The 17,342-nt window shown below is 27.2% G+C and overlaps 3 protein-coding genes across 7 annotated transcripts; 2 read left to right on the top strand and 1 right to left on the bottom strand.

The window, feature by feature from the left end:
- Positions 1–4,295: 4,295 nt before the first annotated feature.
- LOC109800829 (WAT1-related protein At3g28050) lies at positions 4,296–9,337 on the top strand. Of its 4 annotated transcripts, none has more exons than XM_029271670.2 (7): positions 4,296–4,724; positions 4,928–5,041; positions 5,704–5,935; positions 6,029–6,187; positions 6,788–6,939; positions 7,114–7,269; positions 8,335–9,337. In XM_029271670.2, exons 1-6 carry the CDS (start codon positions 4,375–4,377, stop codon positions 7,241–7,243), a joined length of 1,137 nt encoding a protein of 378 aa, XP_029127503.1. In that variant the 5' UTR covers positions 4,296–4,374; the 3' UTR covers positions 7,244–7,269; positions 8,335–9,337. The 4 variants fall into 4 exon arrangements, with proteins under 4 accessions (XP_029127503.1, XP_029127502.1, XP_020217311.1 ...); XM_029271669.2 differs by lacking the exon at positions 8,335–9,337 and adding an exon at positions 8,102–8,273 and having other exon boundaries at positions 4,297–4,724; XM_020361724.3 differs by lacking the exon at positions 8,335–9,337 and having other exon boundaries at positions 4,298–4,568; positions 4,662–4,724; positions 7,114–7,378.
- Positions 9,338–11,771: 2,434 nt separating this feature from the next.
- Positions 11,772–14,811, top strand: LOC109799914 (WAT1-related protein At5g40240). 2 transcript variants are annotated; one of them, XM_029271671.2, is made up of 7 exons: positions 11,772–12,122; positions 12,233–12,298; positions 12,519–12,632; positions 13,076–13,304; positions 13,774–13,932; positions 14,041–14,192; positions 14,350–14,811. In XM_029271671.2, the coding sequence occupies exons 1-7, from the start codon at positions 11,926–11,928 to the stop codon at positions 14,477–14,479; spliced, it is 1,047 nt and encodes a 348-aa protein (XP_029127504.1). In that variant the 5' UTR covers positions 11,772–11,925; the 3' UTR covers positions 14,480–14,811. The 2 variants fall into 2 exon arrangements, with proteins under 2 accessions (XP_029127504.1, XP_020216159.1); XM_020360570.3 differs by having other exon boundaries at positions 11,776–12,122; positions 12,236–12,298.
- Positions 14,812–15,999: 1,188 nt separating this feature from the next.
- Positions 16,000–16,972, bottom strand: MLP423 (MLP-like protein 423). Its single transcript, XM_020360572.2, has 2 exons — positions 16,725–16,972; positions 16,000–16,446 (listed from the first exon to the last, which is right to left on the bottom strand). Exons 1-2 carry the CDS (start codon positions 16,909–16,911, stop codon positions 16,172–16,174), a joined length of 462 nt encoding a protein of 153 aa, XP_020216161.1. The 5' UTR covers positions 16,912–16,972; the 3' UTR covers positions 16,000–16,171.
- Between the last annotated feature and the right edge of the window lie 370 nt (positions 16,973–17,342).

Genomic DNA, 17,342 nt, shown 5'->3' with positions numbered 1-17,342 from the left:
GTTAATCAACAAGTTATTATTTTAAATAATATTAGATTGGACTTTTTTATATAAGATTTTGAATTCATTTTTTTAGGTAAAAAAATGTGATTAGATAAAGATTATCAATGAAGTTCTTTGACAATTTGATAAAATTGATATATTTTATACTATGATTATAAAAAAAAAAAAAAAATTGGCATAACATAGCAAAATTAAATTATTTAAATCACAACCTCAATTTAATTAATTACTTACAAGTTTACACAACTTATGTTGAGGTGTCGTAATATTACACAACTTCTGATTAATTAAAATCGCGAAATCAAACCCAAATTCTAATAACAAAATTGAAAAAGAAAATATTCTAATTCTAAATTTGAACACTTATCTTTGGAAGGTGTTTTAAAATACGGTTATATATATATATATATATAATAAATAATTTTAAATCTTCCTGTTTATTATATTCATTATTATTTTAAATTTTTGAATTTAGTCTTTTATTTATTTTTTGTATTCGTCCCTGGAGTATCCATCGCTAATAACAGTGACTAATCTCCTCGCTGTTGGAGACACCTCAAAAGGTGGGATAGCTGGCCCCAAAATTTAACGCAGCTGCATACACAAGGCAGGATTCGAACCCCTGACCTTGTTTAAGCGTGAATCAACCCCTATTACTGACCACACGCTTGGGGTTAATTTAGTCTTTTATTTAGACATATTTTATAGTATTATTTATCTTGTATTTTTTTTAATTATTTTCAATATTTCAATCAAATTAATATTAATTTTTTTAAAAAAAATTAACGTTAACGGTTTATCTTCAATATTTTAATAAAATTAACCTCAATTACAAATTTTGAAATTATTTTTCAATTTTTTATTTTAAAATAAATTCACAAATATATATATATATATATATATATATATATATAATTCACTAGTATGTACTGATATATCCATACTAATCTCAGATGAATATATGTAACAAATATTTATTCAACGCAATTGGAACAGGGAGCCATCGAACCACCCCACATGCTTTATTGTGATCCTTAACGTATAATTATATAACTAATAATTTAATACAATTAGGACCCCATAACTTATTTTTCTGGTTTTTTTAGGCAATTCTTGTGATGTCGACTCCAAGTGTGGTGTACGCATGGGTCGGGTCAAAAAAAGGGACATGTATCCTGTGGTGGAACCATGTAGTACTGAGGGAGAACAAATGCACCTTCTAATTTTGGCAAAAATATAAATGAGAAATGCTTTAACCGAAACAGCGTTTGAATCTTAAAATATTAATATTTTTTAATAAATTTAATATATAATAATTATTTTATTTATTATTTTATAGTTAAAACTTTTTTTTTTTAAGGTTCGGAATATATTTCGGAGGATAATTTTGGAGGATCTAGAATTTTTCAATATAAATATGTATATAGAGCTCTTGTATTTTGTCTCTCTATTTTTATGTATTTGAATCTAATCACTCCAATTTATTATTCCGTTCTCAAAATTTGTCTTTTATGGACCAATATATCTTTTTGTTTCATTTTTACCTTTGTTCAATAATTTATGCTTTATTCAACTACATATTTTATTTCACTTTATATTTTATTCCTTTAGTAATTGACATTGCCATGGTGAGCTGGTCCCATAGCTAGTGGCTTTGCATGCTATTATTCTTCGGAGCACTCAAGATTTGTACGTGGATGGACTACAAGTATCATTACTTTCGGCTCAGTGCTTGTTTGAATTTTCATCCACAAACACAGATTATTTTTTCATCTAAATTAGGGTGGGTTCGAACAAATATATATGAGAATGAATTTGATTGTCATGCCTAGAAATAACTATTTATTATTTTTAGTACTTGAAAAATTATTAAAACATAAATGTATAACAAGAATCCAAACATGCATTTAAGTATATTAAACTTCATAAACCCATATATATATATATATATATATATATATATATATATATATATATATATATATATATATATATATATATATATATATATATATAATAATTCAAGTTCCTTCTATGCCCTCGACCCTTGTTATTTCCTAAAGAAAATATCCTACCCTGTGGACATGGCTTACCTACATCTTTATCTATGAAGTATTCATAGAGACAATTTTATAAATTTGAATATCATCTCATAAAATTTGAAATAAAAATGGGTAAATTCAATTTGTTCGAGACAATGTAAAATTAAATTATAAAATTAGAGAAGTATACAACTAAAAATGAAAGTATATTTTATAGTACATATTTTAAAATAAATAATACCAATATAAAATTATATTATATTAATTAGATAAACATTTTTATTAAGTTTAAAAATGTATTTAATATATAATTTTAAAAATTGAAATTTTAAGAAATACTAGTATTTTATAATAAATTTATACATATAACTAAAATTTATAATAAATTATATATATAAATATGAATATATAAATCATATTTAAAACTTGTATAATAAGATATCTTTAAATATGTAAATCATATTTTAAATTTATGATAAATAATTTATTTTATAATATAATATTTTTTTAAAATATTAATTAAATTTTATTCATAAATAATTTTGATAAATAAAAATTAAATTATATATAAAAAAACAACTTATAAATCTCTTGCTAAAAAAATTCTTAAAAATATTATCACCCGATATAAAAATTTGTATTTAATATATAAATGTATATAAAATATTAAATTAAATTAAAACAATATAAAAAATAATATAAACTCATGTTTAATGTGATGACTAATTTTTCAAACTAAAACCGATAGAAAGTCTTTTTGATTTTGACTGGTCGATGGAAATCAACTTTTTCTTATTCATCGATGTGAATCAACTGTCATGTCTGACACTCCTAAAAATATCTATCGTATGCTACATCCATCATTATTAATATAAACTATTACTTGTGTTTATTATTACATTAACGATGATAAATATTTGGTTTGCAGTTTGGTTGGTGGGTTATAATATGGTAGAAATTTATGCTGAACTGTGAGAAATTATTTTATTAATTAACACCCTTTTTTATTTGAATTACGTAAATTAAACAGTATTACGTATAAGCTGGAGTAGCTCAGTTGGTTACAGCGTGTGGCTGTTAACCACAAGGTCGAAGGTTCAAGCCTTTCTACAAATTTTATCTAAAAGTTTCTTGTGAAATTTTGAGAGAATATTTTTTTATAAAGAAATTACTATAAATTATATGAATAATTCTTTAATTTTTAAATATTCATAATAAATTTATCTGAAGTATTTTCACACTTATAACATATGATATATAATCTCTTAAATTCTAAGATCGTAGATTATAAGCTTAACATTTAACGGTAAGTGTTGCTCCAGCTTATATACTTTTTAATTATTTTATTTTCAATTGATGTGGGGCTTGAAGTTTTTCTAAAATATTAAATTTATAAATTTAAATATTTTTTTTAATTTTTCCTATGAATTAAAATTGGCAGGAAAGTCTACAAGAAAAATTACCTGCAAAGTTTTTCTACCTTTTAGTAAACATTACTTGCGAATTTATTTTTGCAAAAAAATTTGCAAGAAATAAAATAAAATTCTTACAATATTTTTTGTAAATTTCTACCATGAATTTTTTTTTCTATGATCATTAAAATTATGGCAAAATTTGCAAAAAAATCTTGTAGATTATTTTTCATAAAAAAATTTATAAGAAGTATCTGTAAATTACTTTTTGTAAATAAATTTGTAAAAAAAAATTGTGAAATTATTATTGCAAGAAAATTTGTGAAAAATTTCTGCAAATATTTTTTTGCAGAAAAATTTACAAAAAAATGACACTTTTCTAGCTGTGTATAACTTTTGGTAAATGTGAGCAAGTGAAACCCTAGTTCAATTTCATGATCAAATTGCAGTTTTTCTGGTTCATATTTTTCTGGTATGATGACAATTGTATTACTGTCTTGAGTTTAACATACCTTCTGCTCAACTTAAACATTTATATTATTAATTTTATTTTTACTTGTAAAGAAATTTGTAACTTAATTGATTAAAAAAAAAAACTTTACAACGTCTATGTTTTATTACTCGTGTATATATAATATTATCCTTTTTCTTTATTTAAAAGAGTTGGATTCTTTTTCTTTTTCTTATTGGTTCATAATTAAAGGTTTGGAGTGTATATGCACATCATCACCTTGTTTGGCGAGGCATCAAAATTAGAGTGGGGTAGGCTGAAAAAGAAAGGACATTCTTTGGGGTGTTTCCCTATATGTATTATCCTTTTCAAAATGAAATAAGACCATGTGTTATTCAAATGTGACATGTGAGGGTGAGAAAAAATAAAACACAGAAATAAAAGGCAGAGAAAAGGTTAGAAAGAAATGGTGGGATGGGTGAATGGTTGGAGCAAATTATTGCCATTTGTGGGAATGGTGGTGGCTATGATGGCTCAAAGTGGAAGCAATGTGGTAATCCAAGTTGCCATGGCTGATGGGATCAACAAATATGTCATGGTTGTTTACTCTATGGCACTATCCACCATCTTGCTTCTTCCCTTTCTATTCTTTCTCCACAGGTTCTCTTTCTTTCTTCCTTTTGAAGGAAATATATATATATACCTTGTTTCAAAGAACAAACATATTTGTATAATATCCCTTTTTATTAGCAGCTCAGAGCGTCCTCCTCTCACATTCTCTGTACTTTGCTCCTTCTTTTTGCTTGCACTCTTTGGGTTAGTACTACTTTTCTCACTATTATTATGCTTCCATATGCACTTGCTAGTTAATTATAATATTTTGTTTTTTCCCTCAATTATTTTAATAAATTAGTATGCATTGCTTGTCAATTATAATAATAATTAAACCTTCATGTGGTCGTTGATCTGAGAAGTATGGAATTTGTTATATATATTTAGTTAATTATTTTACTGTGCAGGAGTTTAGGACAGATAATGGCATATATTGGCATAGATCTCAGCTCGGCTACTCTTGCCTCAGCCACGCTTAATCTCATTCCAGCTTTCACTTTCGTACTTGCTGTCATTTTCAGGTCATTTTTTTTTATTATAGGACCTCGAGGATGCTTTTTTCTTTGCAATTTGGGAGTTTGGTGCTTAATCTTTTAGCAAACCAGAAGGAAATATTTTTCTTCATAAAACCAACAGTTGATGTCTTTATTAAATTCCTTTTATTTTGAAGAATTGTCAGATTTTGCCTAAAACACAAAGGGTATTTCAATTTCTATACTTTGCTTATGTTTCTTTTAGATTGCATTGCAATTAGAGAAATTGTGGACAATTGTTGAACTATTGTGGTTGTAAATATGATTGAAGAGATCTCCAAAGCAACAATATTACAGTTGTAATTGCAATTCAAAAGAAATTGAATCTCAGTTAAATAATATGAACAACCCTTGATGTATGCCAAACTTTTAATACACTTAATTTATACCAAACTTTTAATTGCACTTAATTTATTGCAACCTTCTAAGGAAAATACTATTCTTTATGTATTCGTACATATACAAAACTCTTATCACTGCAACCCCGTTTGTTTTCTGTTAAAGATATTTTTATTTTTTGGAATTCAACATTCAGCCAATAACATTTAGACACATATTTTGAATTCATCCAGTTGGTACTACATAGCACTGTTGAACCTTTAATTACAGTATTGTAAACTAGTATTCTCTCAATTTAATGATATATTTAGGATGGAAGTAGTACATTGGACACATTATAGCAGTCAAGCTAAAGTGTTGGGAACAATAGTATCAATTGCTGGAGCATTTATTATGATACTTTACAAGGGCCCAACCATCTTGAAGACACATTTGTCAGACTCTTCTAACAAACTTCAATTTTCACCACAATTAAACTGGATCATGGGAGGGATCTTCTGTGTTGGCGATTCTTTAGCGTCTTCCATGTGGTACATATATCAGGTTGGGTTAATTACTTGCTAAGATATTCAAGGAATAATCATGTAAAGGCTAAGATATTCAAGGACTAAAAGTGTAATTAATCCAAACCTTCAGGCTTCGGTTGTAAAGAAATACCCTGCTGTAACAGTCATAGTCTTCTTCCAAATCTTATTTTCAACCGTTCAGTGCACAGTATTTGCCTTAATTGCAGTCAGAGATCCAAGAGAATGGCGGGTGAAGTTGGATATGGAGTTGATTGGTATCGTATATCAGGTAATACTTATTTGTCTCATCTGTCAATTTGAAAATTGCAGGGTTGAAAAGTGATGAAAAGGAACCGGTTGACAAATATTTAACAAAGAAAAGCTTGAAAGTGCAATAATCAAACCTGTTAAGTTTACAAAGTATTAGGATAACACTAACAAGTTGTTAATATTTTTTTTACCAGATATTATTTTAACATATAAAATTGAATCTGAGAATATTAAATCGATCTTTATATCCTAGAACAACTCTTACAATCACTGAATTAAGAAATTTTATTACAATAAATGTAATTAGTAAATTTTCTAACAAATATTAATTATTAACATTTGCACCAATAATGTAATTACAAAAAAATTAAATGGTAACCAAAAATACGTTCCCTCCCATATTACACTTTCCAAATCTACTTGATATACTTGATGCTTTTGCGTTCAAACTTAGACATGATTTTTTTTTTTTTGCTGTCACCCCAATTTAGTACTTGTGCTACTTATTACAGTTACAAGTTTATTTATTGGTTATCAGTTTTAAAATAATATGTAGATTATATTTATAGACAAAACATATATTAAAAGGTTTTGATGTTGATTTGTGATTTGTGAATAGGCAATAGGTGCAACATTGATACGTTACATGCTGTGCACGTGGTGCGTCTTTAGAGCTGGACCTTTGTTTTGTGCAATGTTCAAGCCTGTGGGAATCATCTTCACCGTTTTCATGGGTGTAATCTTTCTTGGGGATGATTTCGGCCTTGGAAGGTAAAATTTTAAAACTAGAAAACCACTTAACAACTAGTTCATTCATGACACTTCTGCATGAAATGACACGATTACTTGTGTCGGATGTCAAAATTATACCAAGTCTCTTCAATTCGTTTCTGTCAAAATAATGAATGAATTTGGTGATAAATGTTTGAAATGACTTGTTTGCAGTTTGATCGGTGCGGTTATAATCGTGGCAGGATTTTACACTGTTCTGTGGGGAAAATCGAGAGGAGAGAACAACAATGAAAATTTGGAGTCATCGTGCCATAATGCTCCTTTATTACAAAATACGGCGTAACGGGGAGGTTCAATAGTACTTGACATGTATGTGGATAACACTGGCAAAACTAGTTCAAAAGATATTTGGTAGTTTGAAAAAATAGTTGGTAGATGAAACTTGAAATTGGTAGTTGAAACTTGAAAGGTTCTTGAATTACAGGTCTTCGTTAAAATTATCTGCTAAATAGTTTATAAATGATAATAATGGAAATTTTATCATATTTTTAAATATCTTTTAATTTTATTTGATGGATAAAAATATATTTTGGATTAACCATAAATTTAGGATATTAATAAATTTGAACTCTTAAGGCTTAATTTTTTTACTTAAAATATCAGCTAGACTTTGTCCGTGATTGCACGGTATAAATATCTCTCATTTTGTAATATTTTTAATTTTAATGAAATTATTTTATTATTTTTATAAAGTTTTTTATTTTATTTTTTAATATTATTTTTCTATTGCTTAGATTTTAGACTATTATTGCATTATTAGTATAGTAATAATATGTTTATATATTTTATTAGTATTACATATATTTGTTAATAATTTTATTTTAATTTATTTTGTATATTATAAATATTAATCAATATTATTAGTTATATTTTAAATATATTTATGATATTTTAAATATTTATGATAATATTATTTTATTATTATTAATTTGTAATATTGTACCTAGTAGGTTGAGTTAAGTACGTTACGAGGATCTATGACCACATGTTCAATTAATTCTAAGAAGAGGTGGTATATAAGGTTTCTTCTAAAATTTAAGTTTCATAAACTCAACTTTTTAGAGACCTTAGAGAGAGAGAGAGTAAAGTGATAAGCTTTGGAGCCCTAATACTTCTTCTCTTCTTTCTATATTCCTCATAGGCGTGAGAGGCTTTTGTTGATCCTCAAAGTGGTGATCTAGAATTGTTGGAGTTAAGGATTTGTTGCAAGTATGGAGTTTTCTGAGTTTTTGAGGATTTGGTTTGTTTTTTGAGTTTCAAGTGCTTGGAACAATTTGCATGATCTATATTCACATATTTTTGTTGTCATGTTATACACACCTTTATAACATCAAGTGTAGTTTTGACCAGAAGTTTTTGTCTTGGTATGTTTAGCATAGGATCGATGGTATCAGACTTGAGGAGGGAAATTCGTCTCGGATTGAGATGGCATTAGACATGGTTTGAATGACATTAGATTTAAAAGTCTTGAAAAGTCTCTGAATTGTTTAGGCTAGCCCTCGAATTGGGTGGTGGCAAGCATGATAAAGGTTGACGCTCTTTACCTAGACGATGTCGGGTGCCAATGAGATGATGTTAGCTAGTTGAATAATGTCAATAAAAAATTCATGCTTTTTTAAGTAGTGAAGTAGTAATACTAACAGTAAAGAGTGTTGAAGAGAAAGTAGACAAAAAAATATGATATTTTTGTATTGCTTTATCTCAACCACCAAGACTACGTCTAGTTTTCAAGTTAAATAGATTGAGTTTCATTATCTTAAACAAGATACAAATATTTTTTTCAACAAGCCATTTCTGCCTCAAACTTACGTATTTTTTGATTTGTCTTTCCAATCTTCAACATCGAGTATTCTTTTACAGTCAAGTCTCTCCAAGCTCAAAACAACAAGTATCCTTTTATAGACAAGTCTCTTTAAGCTCAAACCCTATAGGTTTACAAAATTGTTTCATCTTTCTATCAAGATATGATACAACAAATTAAGTACAAGGAGTTTTATAGAAATAATTTGAATATGTTTAGTACAAAAGCTTGCAAAAAGTGTCTTTTTTTTTAAGTTTCTTATATAGTAGTCCGGATGAAGATGATTGTTGCAAGATCTGGAGGAGGATTTCTCACAAGCTTGATTCATCTGTCTTCGTTATAGGTTACTTGAGGTGATAAGTGTTTGTTAATGCATTAACTGTGTTTCACCAATATGTCACTTCTCATTTGATCAAGGAGACAAACTATCTGTAGCATGTGTTAGCGAGAAGCAAGTTGTCAGGTTCTACATCAACTTTTACTGACTTTCTTCGTGATTTCATGGATCTGTTTGTCCTTGATTCTAACGCAAAACATGTCTTTATTCTCTTTAATAAATTTGTAAGTTTCTAAGAACTTTCTTAATTTGATCTATTAAGGAATTATCTAGACACACAAAAAGTAGTCATAAGTCGTTATAAATAATAAGCATATAAGATTTTATAAAGATAAATTGTATGTTTTGTCTAATGACACATTGTCTCTCTAACAAATTGCGTCTTATATTTCTTTTGATCAATATTTCACAAAAAAAAATATTTTCTCTTAAAAAAATAATATGTTTATTATCATTAAAATTTAAAAACTTGAAGGATTTAAGATTATCTTTTGACTTAACATTATTCTCTCATCTTCATCTTTTATTTCAAATGATTTTTGGTTTTTTCATAAATAAATAAATAAATAAATGCAACAACAAACTTTTCAAGAAGATTTTGTTGGATCAAATGAAAAAATAATATAAATACTATAACTTCTTAATTATTTATAACAATATATAAAAGAGATAGAGTTTTGATTTTCACTTTTTAATAGTCAATTTTTATGTTTTAATATCATAGTCATCTATTCCTTTCACTCTATTTAACTCTAAAAATAATCTTAATTTAAATTTTAGTTTTCACTCATTGGTATCCTATCATCATAAACCACCACGATTCTTCCTCTTTAACAATAATAAGCTATTACTTTTCATCTTATAACATCTTATCTTTATACTTTTAGTCATTTATCGTTTATCTTCTATGTTCGTTATTTATTGTTTATCTTTTATTTTAATTATAATATATTTATCTTTTATTTAAATAAAAATATAGCGGTATAAAATGTCTCGACCGCACTAGTTATTATCAATAATAAAATACAAACATCACAATTATCGTAATTTTATGCAAAAATCAAGGATATGAGTGGAAAAAAATAAAATGAACATAACTTATAAAAATAATAATTAACTTAAAAGTAGTTCATGTGAATTAGACTGAACTGCATATTAATTTAGGCAAATTGAATTATTTTTTTGTTTCATTGAACTAAATCGAATTGAATTACATTATAAAAATCTGAAATGAATTACAATTCAGGCTGTAGTGTACTATTATGATATTTTGAATTGAACAATTTTGAATCATTGATCCATCAAGACGAGACACATTCGCAAACTTTATTTTATTTTCTATTTCATTTAAATTTTTCATAGAAAAAATATATTAAAACAATGAGTCAAACAAACTCATTGGCTTGTTGAATCTGAAAAAATTGACATAATTTTTTTTGATCACTTTTTTCAAAAGCCTAGACCATTAGATTATCGAGCTAACCTATTAAGACAAAACATGTTAGACACATTTAATTTTTACACTTTCATAAAAATAGTTTATTTTTTTTTATAATTTAGTTTTTTTTAAACAGTTCAGTATATAGTTTTTTTTTACAAACAATTCATTTTTTATATAATGTAATTCATTTAAATTTACCACCAATTCCATTCAGTTTGATTATTTTTGTTCACCCCTTATCAAGGATCACGATCTTCAAAACTTTGTTAATAACAAATTTCATAGATAATTGTTAAAAAAAACAAACATTTAATAAACAAAATATTCATATTCATATAAGTAAATTTTCAATAAATTAAAACCTCTGAATTTTTTATTCATTTTTTTTTCGTTATCACTTGATCTTAACTTTTATTAACTTATTCAAGGAAAATTCCTCAAATAAAAATAAAACAAATTAATAATGATCTCAACTCGTAAAATCGTCATCATTGATAAAAAAAATAATAATGATACCTTCAAAGTAAATTTCGATAAATATAATATTTAACAACCATTGGAATTATAATCAATCAAAAACGTGATTTCAGTCATTTATAATATGGTTAGTTATATCTATGAACTTACAACATTGTGTTGCTTCTCTAAAATTAAAAAAAGAAAAAAAAAAACGTAACCAAAGAGTTTATTAGAAAAAACAAACCAATTCAATTCATAAACAAGATTGAATTAGACATCCACCTTGTGAATAAAACATGCAGAATAACAATCCTAAACGTTGCCAAAAATCAATTTTGTCAAGAGTAGTGCCACCATTTTTTTATTCTCCTTCTTCAAGATTAAGATTGTTAATGGAGGTTTTTCATAAATAAATAAATAACGAAGAAGAAGAATGTCATTGGAGGTTGAGACTTCAGCTCATATCCTATTTTGACTTTGGAAAATTTGCCCCATCAATTTTTTAATCTCCATATTTGATGAACTAATATATCATTTAATTCTTAAATAAATTATAAAATTAAATTTTTTTCAATAACTCTTAACTTCTTTCACGTATAATCAAAAGTCTTAAAAAGATGAATTTTTTTATTCTATTTTTTAAATAAATATTAACAGATAAGAATCACCACTTTTTCCTCTATTTAATACTTGTATACTAATACACTAACAATAAAAGATACTACTATATTTCATGCACACAATCTTAACATCTATATTACCTTTAATAACCGTTAAAAAAACTAAATATATTCTCTCAGCCTTCTCAGGGAAGCAGGGAGTATTTTTTTTCTTCTGCTAGTTTGTATAAGCGAAACCTAAAGAGAAGCGTAAAGTATACATAGAGAGAGCCATAGGAGAGAGAGAAAGAGAGAGGGTTAAGAAGAAATGGCGAGATGGATGTATGGAACAGACAATTATTCACTGCCATGTGATGGGATGGTTATGGCCATGCTGGCTCACAGTGTAAGCATGTTGCTGATAAAAGTTGCCATCACTAATGGGATCAACAAGTATGTCATGGTTGCATACTCTTACTCACTCTCCACCATCATGCTTCTACCCTTTCTATTCTTTCTCCACAGGTTCTTTTTTTTTTTTTTTTTTTTTTAATAATCTTTTCCTTTCTTCCTTTTATATATATATATATAATTTATGCAACCAAACATTTTTTTGTATAAACCCTTTTCATTAGCAGGTCAAAGCGTCCTTCTCTCACACTCTCAGCACTTTGCGCCTTCTTTTTGCTTTCACTCTTTGGGTTAGTATTCCATATAAACCCTAGTTATTTACAATATTTTCTGTTTTTCCCTCAATATTTTTTTAATTAAGGTGCTTTGCTTGTCAATTATAATAATACACTTTTTTTATATCAGATCTTATTTTTATGCTTGTATATTCATTTATGCATGTGGTCTCTGACACCAGAATTTTGAAAAATCACACTTGATAGTGAAATCAAAGACTCTTTTACCGTGCAGGAGTTCAGGAGATATGATGACTTATGCTGGCATAGAACTCAGTTCTCCTACTCTTGCTTCAGCCATGCTTAGCCTCGTTCCAGCTTTCACTTTTGTACTTGCACTCATTTTCAGGTTTCGCTTTTTTTTTTCTTTTTTTTTTCTATGCTGATTGAGACTTCTGAACAATCTATAAATCAAATTCGGGAGTGTGGTCCTTAATTTAACTAAATCAAAAGGAATATTTTTTTTTTCTTCATAAAATCAAAAGTTGGTGTCATTAATTTCTTTCTGTTTAGAAGGATTGTGAGATATGTTTCTAAATCTTCACGCATGGATACCACCTCTCAAAGTTCTATTTATTTACTTTGTTTATGCTTTTATTGAATGAATTTAGATTGCTATTGTGATTGCTTTGCAATTAAAGAAACTGTTGACTATTGTTGAGCAGACATCAAGAACTACAACATTTCAGATGTAATTGCAATTCCGAAGGAATTGAATCCCGATTAATTAATTTATGCCAAGCTTTAACTGCAGTATTGTAATATAGTGTTATCTCAATTTAATGTAATTAGGATGGAAGAAGTACATTGGACACATTATAGCAGCCAAGCTAAAGTGTTGGGAACAATAGTATCAATTGCTGGGGCATTTGTTATGATTCTTTACAAGGGCCCAACCATCTTTGCAATAGTATCAGACTCTTCTAACAAACTTCAATTTTCACCTCAACTAAACTGGGTCGTGGGAGGGATCTTCTGTGTTGGCAGTTCTTTGGTGTCTTCCATGTGGTACATCTATCAGGTTAGATTAATTACTTCATGTGATATAAACAAAAACTGGAAAATTATGTGCGTTTTTCTGTTAATCTTGACTTTTCAAATATAATTTAATACATTTTTTAGAAGAGTTTCATTTGATATGTCTCTTATTATGTGTATATATATATACAAATAAAAAAAAATGTCTTACTTCTTATATTTCTCTGTAACCGACTTAATTTAAATAATTAGAAAACTGAGGGTTAATTATGAGTAATTAAAATTGAAGGAACCAAAATTATATACAAGTTTAGATACAAGGACTAAGAGTGTAATTAATTTAAGAGTAATGATTATCATAAATATGAAAATCGCCCATTTGGTTAATATGTATATAATTAAATATGATTATTAATTTTTTAAGTGGTTAATTACTATCAGATTTTTCAATAATATCGTAATACTATTAACCACTTGTTTTTCTTTTTCTTTTCCTGTGCTACATGTTCCAGGCTTCGGTTGCGAAGAAATACTCTAGCGTAACAGTGATAGTGTTCTTCCAACTCTTATTTTCCACCATTCTTTCTGTAGTAATTGCCTTAATAAAAGTTAGTGATCCAACGGAATGGAAGCTGAAGTTGGACATGGGGTTGATTGCCATTTTATATCAGGTAATATACCTTATTGTCTCACTCTCATCTATCAATTTGAAATTCAATTATGTAAATAAGTGGTTCTTAAGTCAGATACTAGTTTGATATCTTGATTGTGAATATTAGGCAATTGGTGCAACATTGATACGTTACACCCTATGCACATGGTGCGTCCACAGAACCGGACCTCTGTTCTGTGCAATGTTCAAGCCTTTGGGAATCATCTTCACCGTTTGCATGGGAGCAATCTTTCTTGGTGATGATTTCAACCTTGGAAGGTAACAATTTTATGTAAAACTAGAGAAGAACCACTTGATAACTAGTTCATTCATGCAGATTTCTAACATGCTCTAACAAGAGGAAATGACACATTTACAATTACTTGTATATGTCAAAATTTTGAATATAAATACTTTGTATTGACTTTGTTTGCAGTGTGATTGGCTCGGCTATAATCTCGGTAGGATTTTATGCTCTGGTCTGGGGAAAATACAAAGAGGAGAGCAATATTGAGAACTTGGGTTCATCGTCTCATAATGCTCCTTTATTACAATATGTGGCGTAACAGGCAGGTTGAGGCTGTATTCGACAGACCACAGTAGTTTATATTCACTTTTTTTAGTGGGGTGGAATAGTTGTTTATATCCACTAATTTATTAGTTAATTTAATTTCAATAAGTTTGTTTGATTGACAACTTATTTCACTAAATTTTACCTTATTTTAATAAGTTGTTTCAACTGGCCAAGGTTATATATTTGTGGACCAATTTGGAATTGATTTGGAGTCGAAAAGTCATTCGATGCAAAAGTTAAAATAAGTTGTAGTTTATACTTTGATTTGATTTGAATTATTCTTTATTCAATGAAATGTAGTTTGAATTGGATTGAATATTTCAATTTATACTTGCAAATCTTTGTCGATATTTGTAATTGATTACAAGAAAGTTGTCGTATAGTGACACATATCCTATAATGATATCATATGTGTCACTAAAAATTACTTTTACTACACAATAAATATAATATATGTTGGTATATTGTTAAAAAATATGGATATGATATAGTGACATACAAAATATATATATTGTTAAATCTTGTTCAAAATTAACACTAAAATTGTATGTAGCTATATGTCAAATAGATATATACTTACATATATTATATCTATATAGTGACATTTTTTGTAAGTCACTATATATAATATTTCATATAGTGATTCTTAATATTTTTAATTATTAAACATTAATCAGTCATATATATGTAAAATATAAATTATTATCTTATACTGCTTTATGATTATAAATTAATTTTTAAGTTTTATGTGTAATTTAAAGTATTGATTTAATATACAAATTTTGATTGTTATATTAATATGTTAATGTTTAACTAATATTCTCAAAAGTTAGACATTAATATGCATAGAAAGGGAATCACACACTATATATAACAAAAATATCTTTTATAACATTTAAAAAATATTATCGAATTATATATAAATGTTAATTTTTGTGATATATTATTAAATATTGTAATAGTGTATATTGTTAAAAGTTTTTAATAATATTTTAATGTATTAATATAACATGTTTTTAAAAAATAAATGTAGTATTTTATAACATTTTTATATAATGTTAAGTTTTTTAAACTTTAAAAGATAATTAGTTTTAATATATTTATTAGTTAAATACTTATACTTAGTGGTTCCTGCAAGACTTTTTTTTGTTAAATTTTAATAATGTTGTTAAGGTTGAAAGCTTCCCAAATTTGTTATTATGAAATTTAAATCAAATATTAAAGTTTTATCTTAAGTTTAACTTTATAAATATATATTGTTATGTGTTATTTTTTTATTTGATGTGAGATTTTAATTATAATAAATAATTAGAATTTAGAGAATTATTCTACATTATATAATTCTTTTATTTGATGTGAGACATTAGTTTTAAAAAATAATTAAAAATAACAATAGATAATATTACTCTATTTATAATAATATTTTCTAAAAATAATATTGTAATTAATAACTTATTAACTAAACTTATAATAATGTTTTAATAAATGCAAGTAGTTAAATGGAGCGAGTAGTAACGCTTCAATTTATCATATTCATGCTCAAATAAATGGGTAGAAACTACCACAGAGAAACATGATTCTTAATTAGGCGAACACTAATGGAGACAAGGCACATTATATTAAATAGGAGAAAATGGTAGAACCATATTATTTAATGATAAATATATGGTAGCAAATGGTGGGTCTATGCGTTTGCTAGAACATAGGCATCGACCTCAAGGAAGTTCTTGACTGCAAAATCTTTGACGACAGTTGGATCAGGCACATCAGGGCTAGCCTTGTGGTACTCAGCAGTCCATTTCACCTCGGATCCCTCCCCACTTGGTGTCACTGTGATGTGTCCTATGAATTTGTCGTAATACTTTAGGAGGTCCCCTTCGATCACAGCGTATGACACTGTCTTCTTTGTGTCATCTGCAGCCAAAATCTTCTCTTTCGATGATTTCACAATTGGTGAACCTGAATCACAAACCACCCCATCACAGATCTAAATGTTCAACGGGTCAATCTTGACCTAGAATTAGAACATTATAAACTTAATTAGAGAAAAGTAATATATTTTTGGTTTACTAAATAGATATATCCTAGACCCTAAACTCTAAAATGATAACTTTAATCATAATCTTCCAATTCTTTTATTAAAGGGTATAAGTACTAAATCACTTGAATTAACAATTTTTAAGTATATTTAATTTGTATTTAGTAAAAAGAAAGAAGAATAAATAGTTATTAATTACCTTCAGCATAAGTTATATGGCGGATAGAGCCAGCAGCCTTGCCATCACCCTCAAGAATGTCAATGCTTTTGTAATCAGTTGGGAAGGCCTTAGGGAATATGTCAGTAGAGTTCCTTATGGTTTCCCAGAACTTGTCTGGTTTAGACTTGAGATCAATATCTACCTCAAGCTTTCCACGGGTACCCATATCAACAACAAATCAAACTGTAGCTATATATAGATTGATCTGATATGAGATCATGAGACAAGGATGAGTATATATATACTAACTGAACTAGCACTCACGACAATGGCCATAAATTCATTAGCTACCACTTCAACTACCAATTTATTGCGGATAAAAAAATAACTACCAATTTTTATGAAGATGCATCTACTCTTTCCGTATGAAGTTATAGCCACTCAATGAAATTTGATTAACCAGTACTAATAAGTATTACATTAAAAATTTAAAATCACACTTATTTTATTGAGAAGGTAATAATTGACAATGGATCTTGTCACTTTCTTAATTTAAAAAGATCTCTTATTTAAGAAAAAAGTACATAAATTTAAAAATATAATAATTAACATTTTCAAATATATAAAAATTATTTATATTTTTAATATGTCTCTTAT

Source organism: Cajanus cajan, chromosome 11, assembly GCF_000230855.2.
Source record: "Cajanus cajan strain Asha chromosome 11, NIPB_CcT2T_4, whole genome shotgun sequence".
In the NCBI taxonomy this organism is placed as follows: Eukaryota; Viridiplantae; Streptophyta; class Magnoliopsida; order Fabales; family Fabaceae; genus Cajanus; species Cajanus cajan.
Note: the sequence above shows the minus strand (reverse complement) of the source record. Positions and strands in the feature narration are given on the sequence as shown.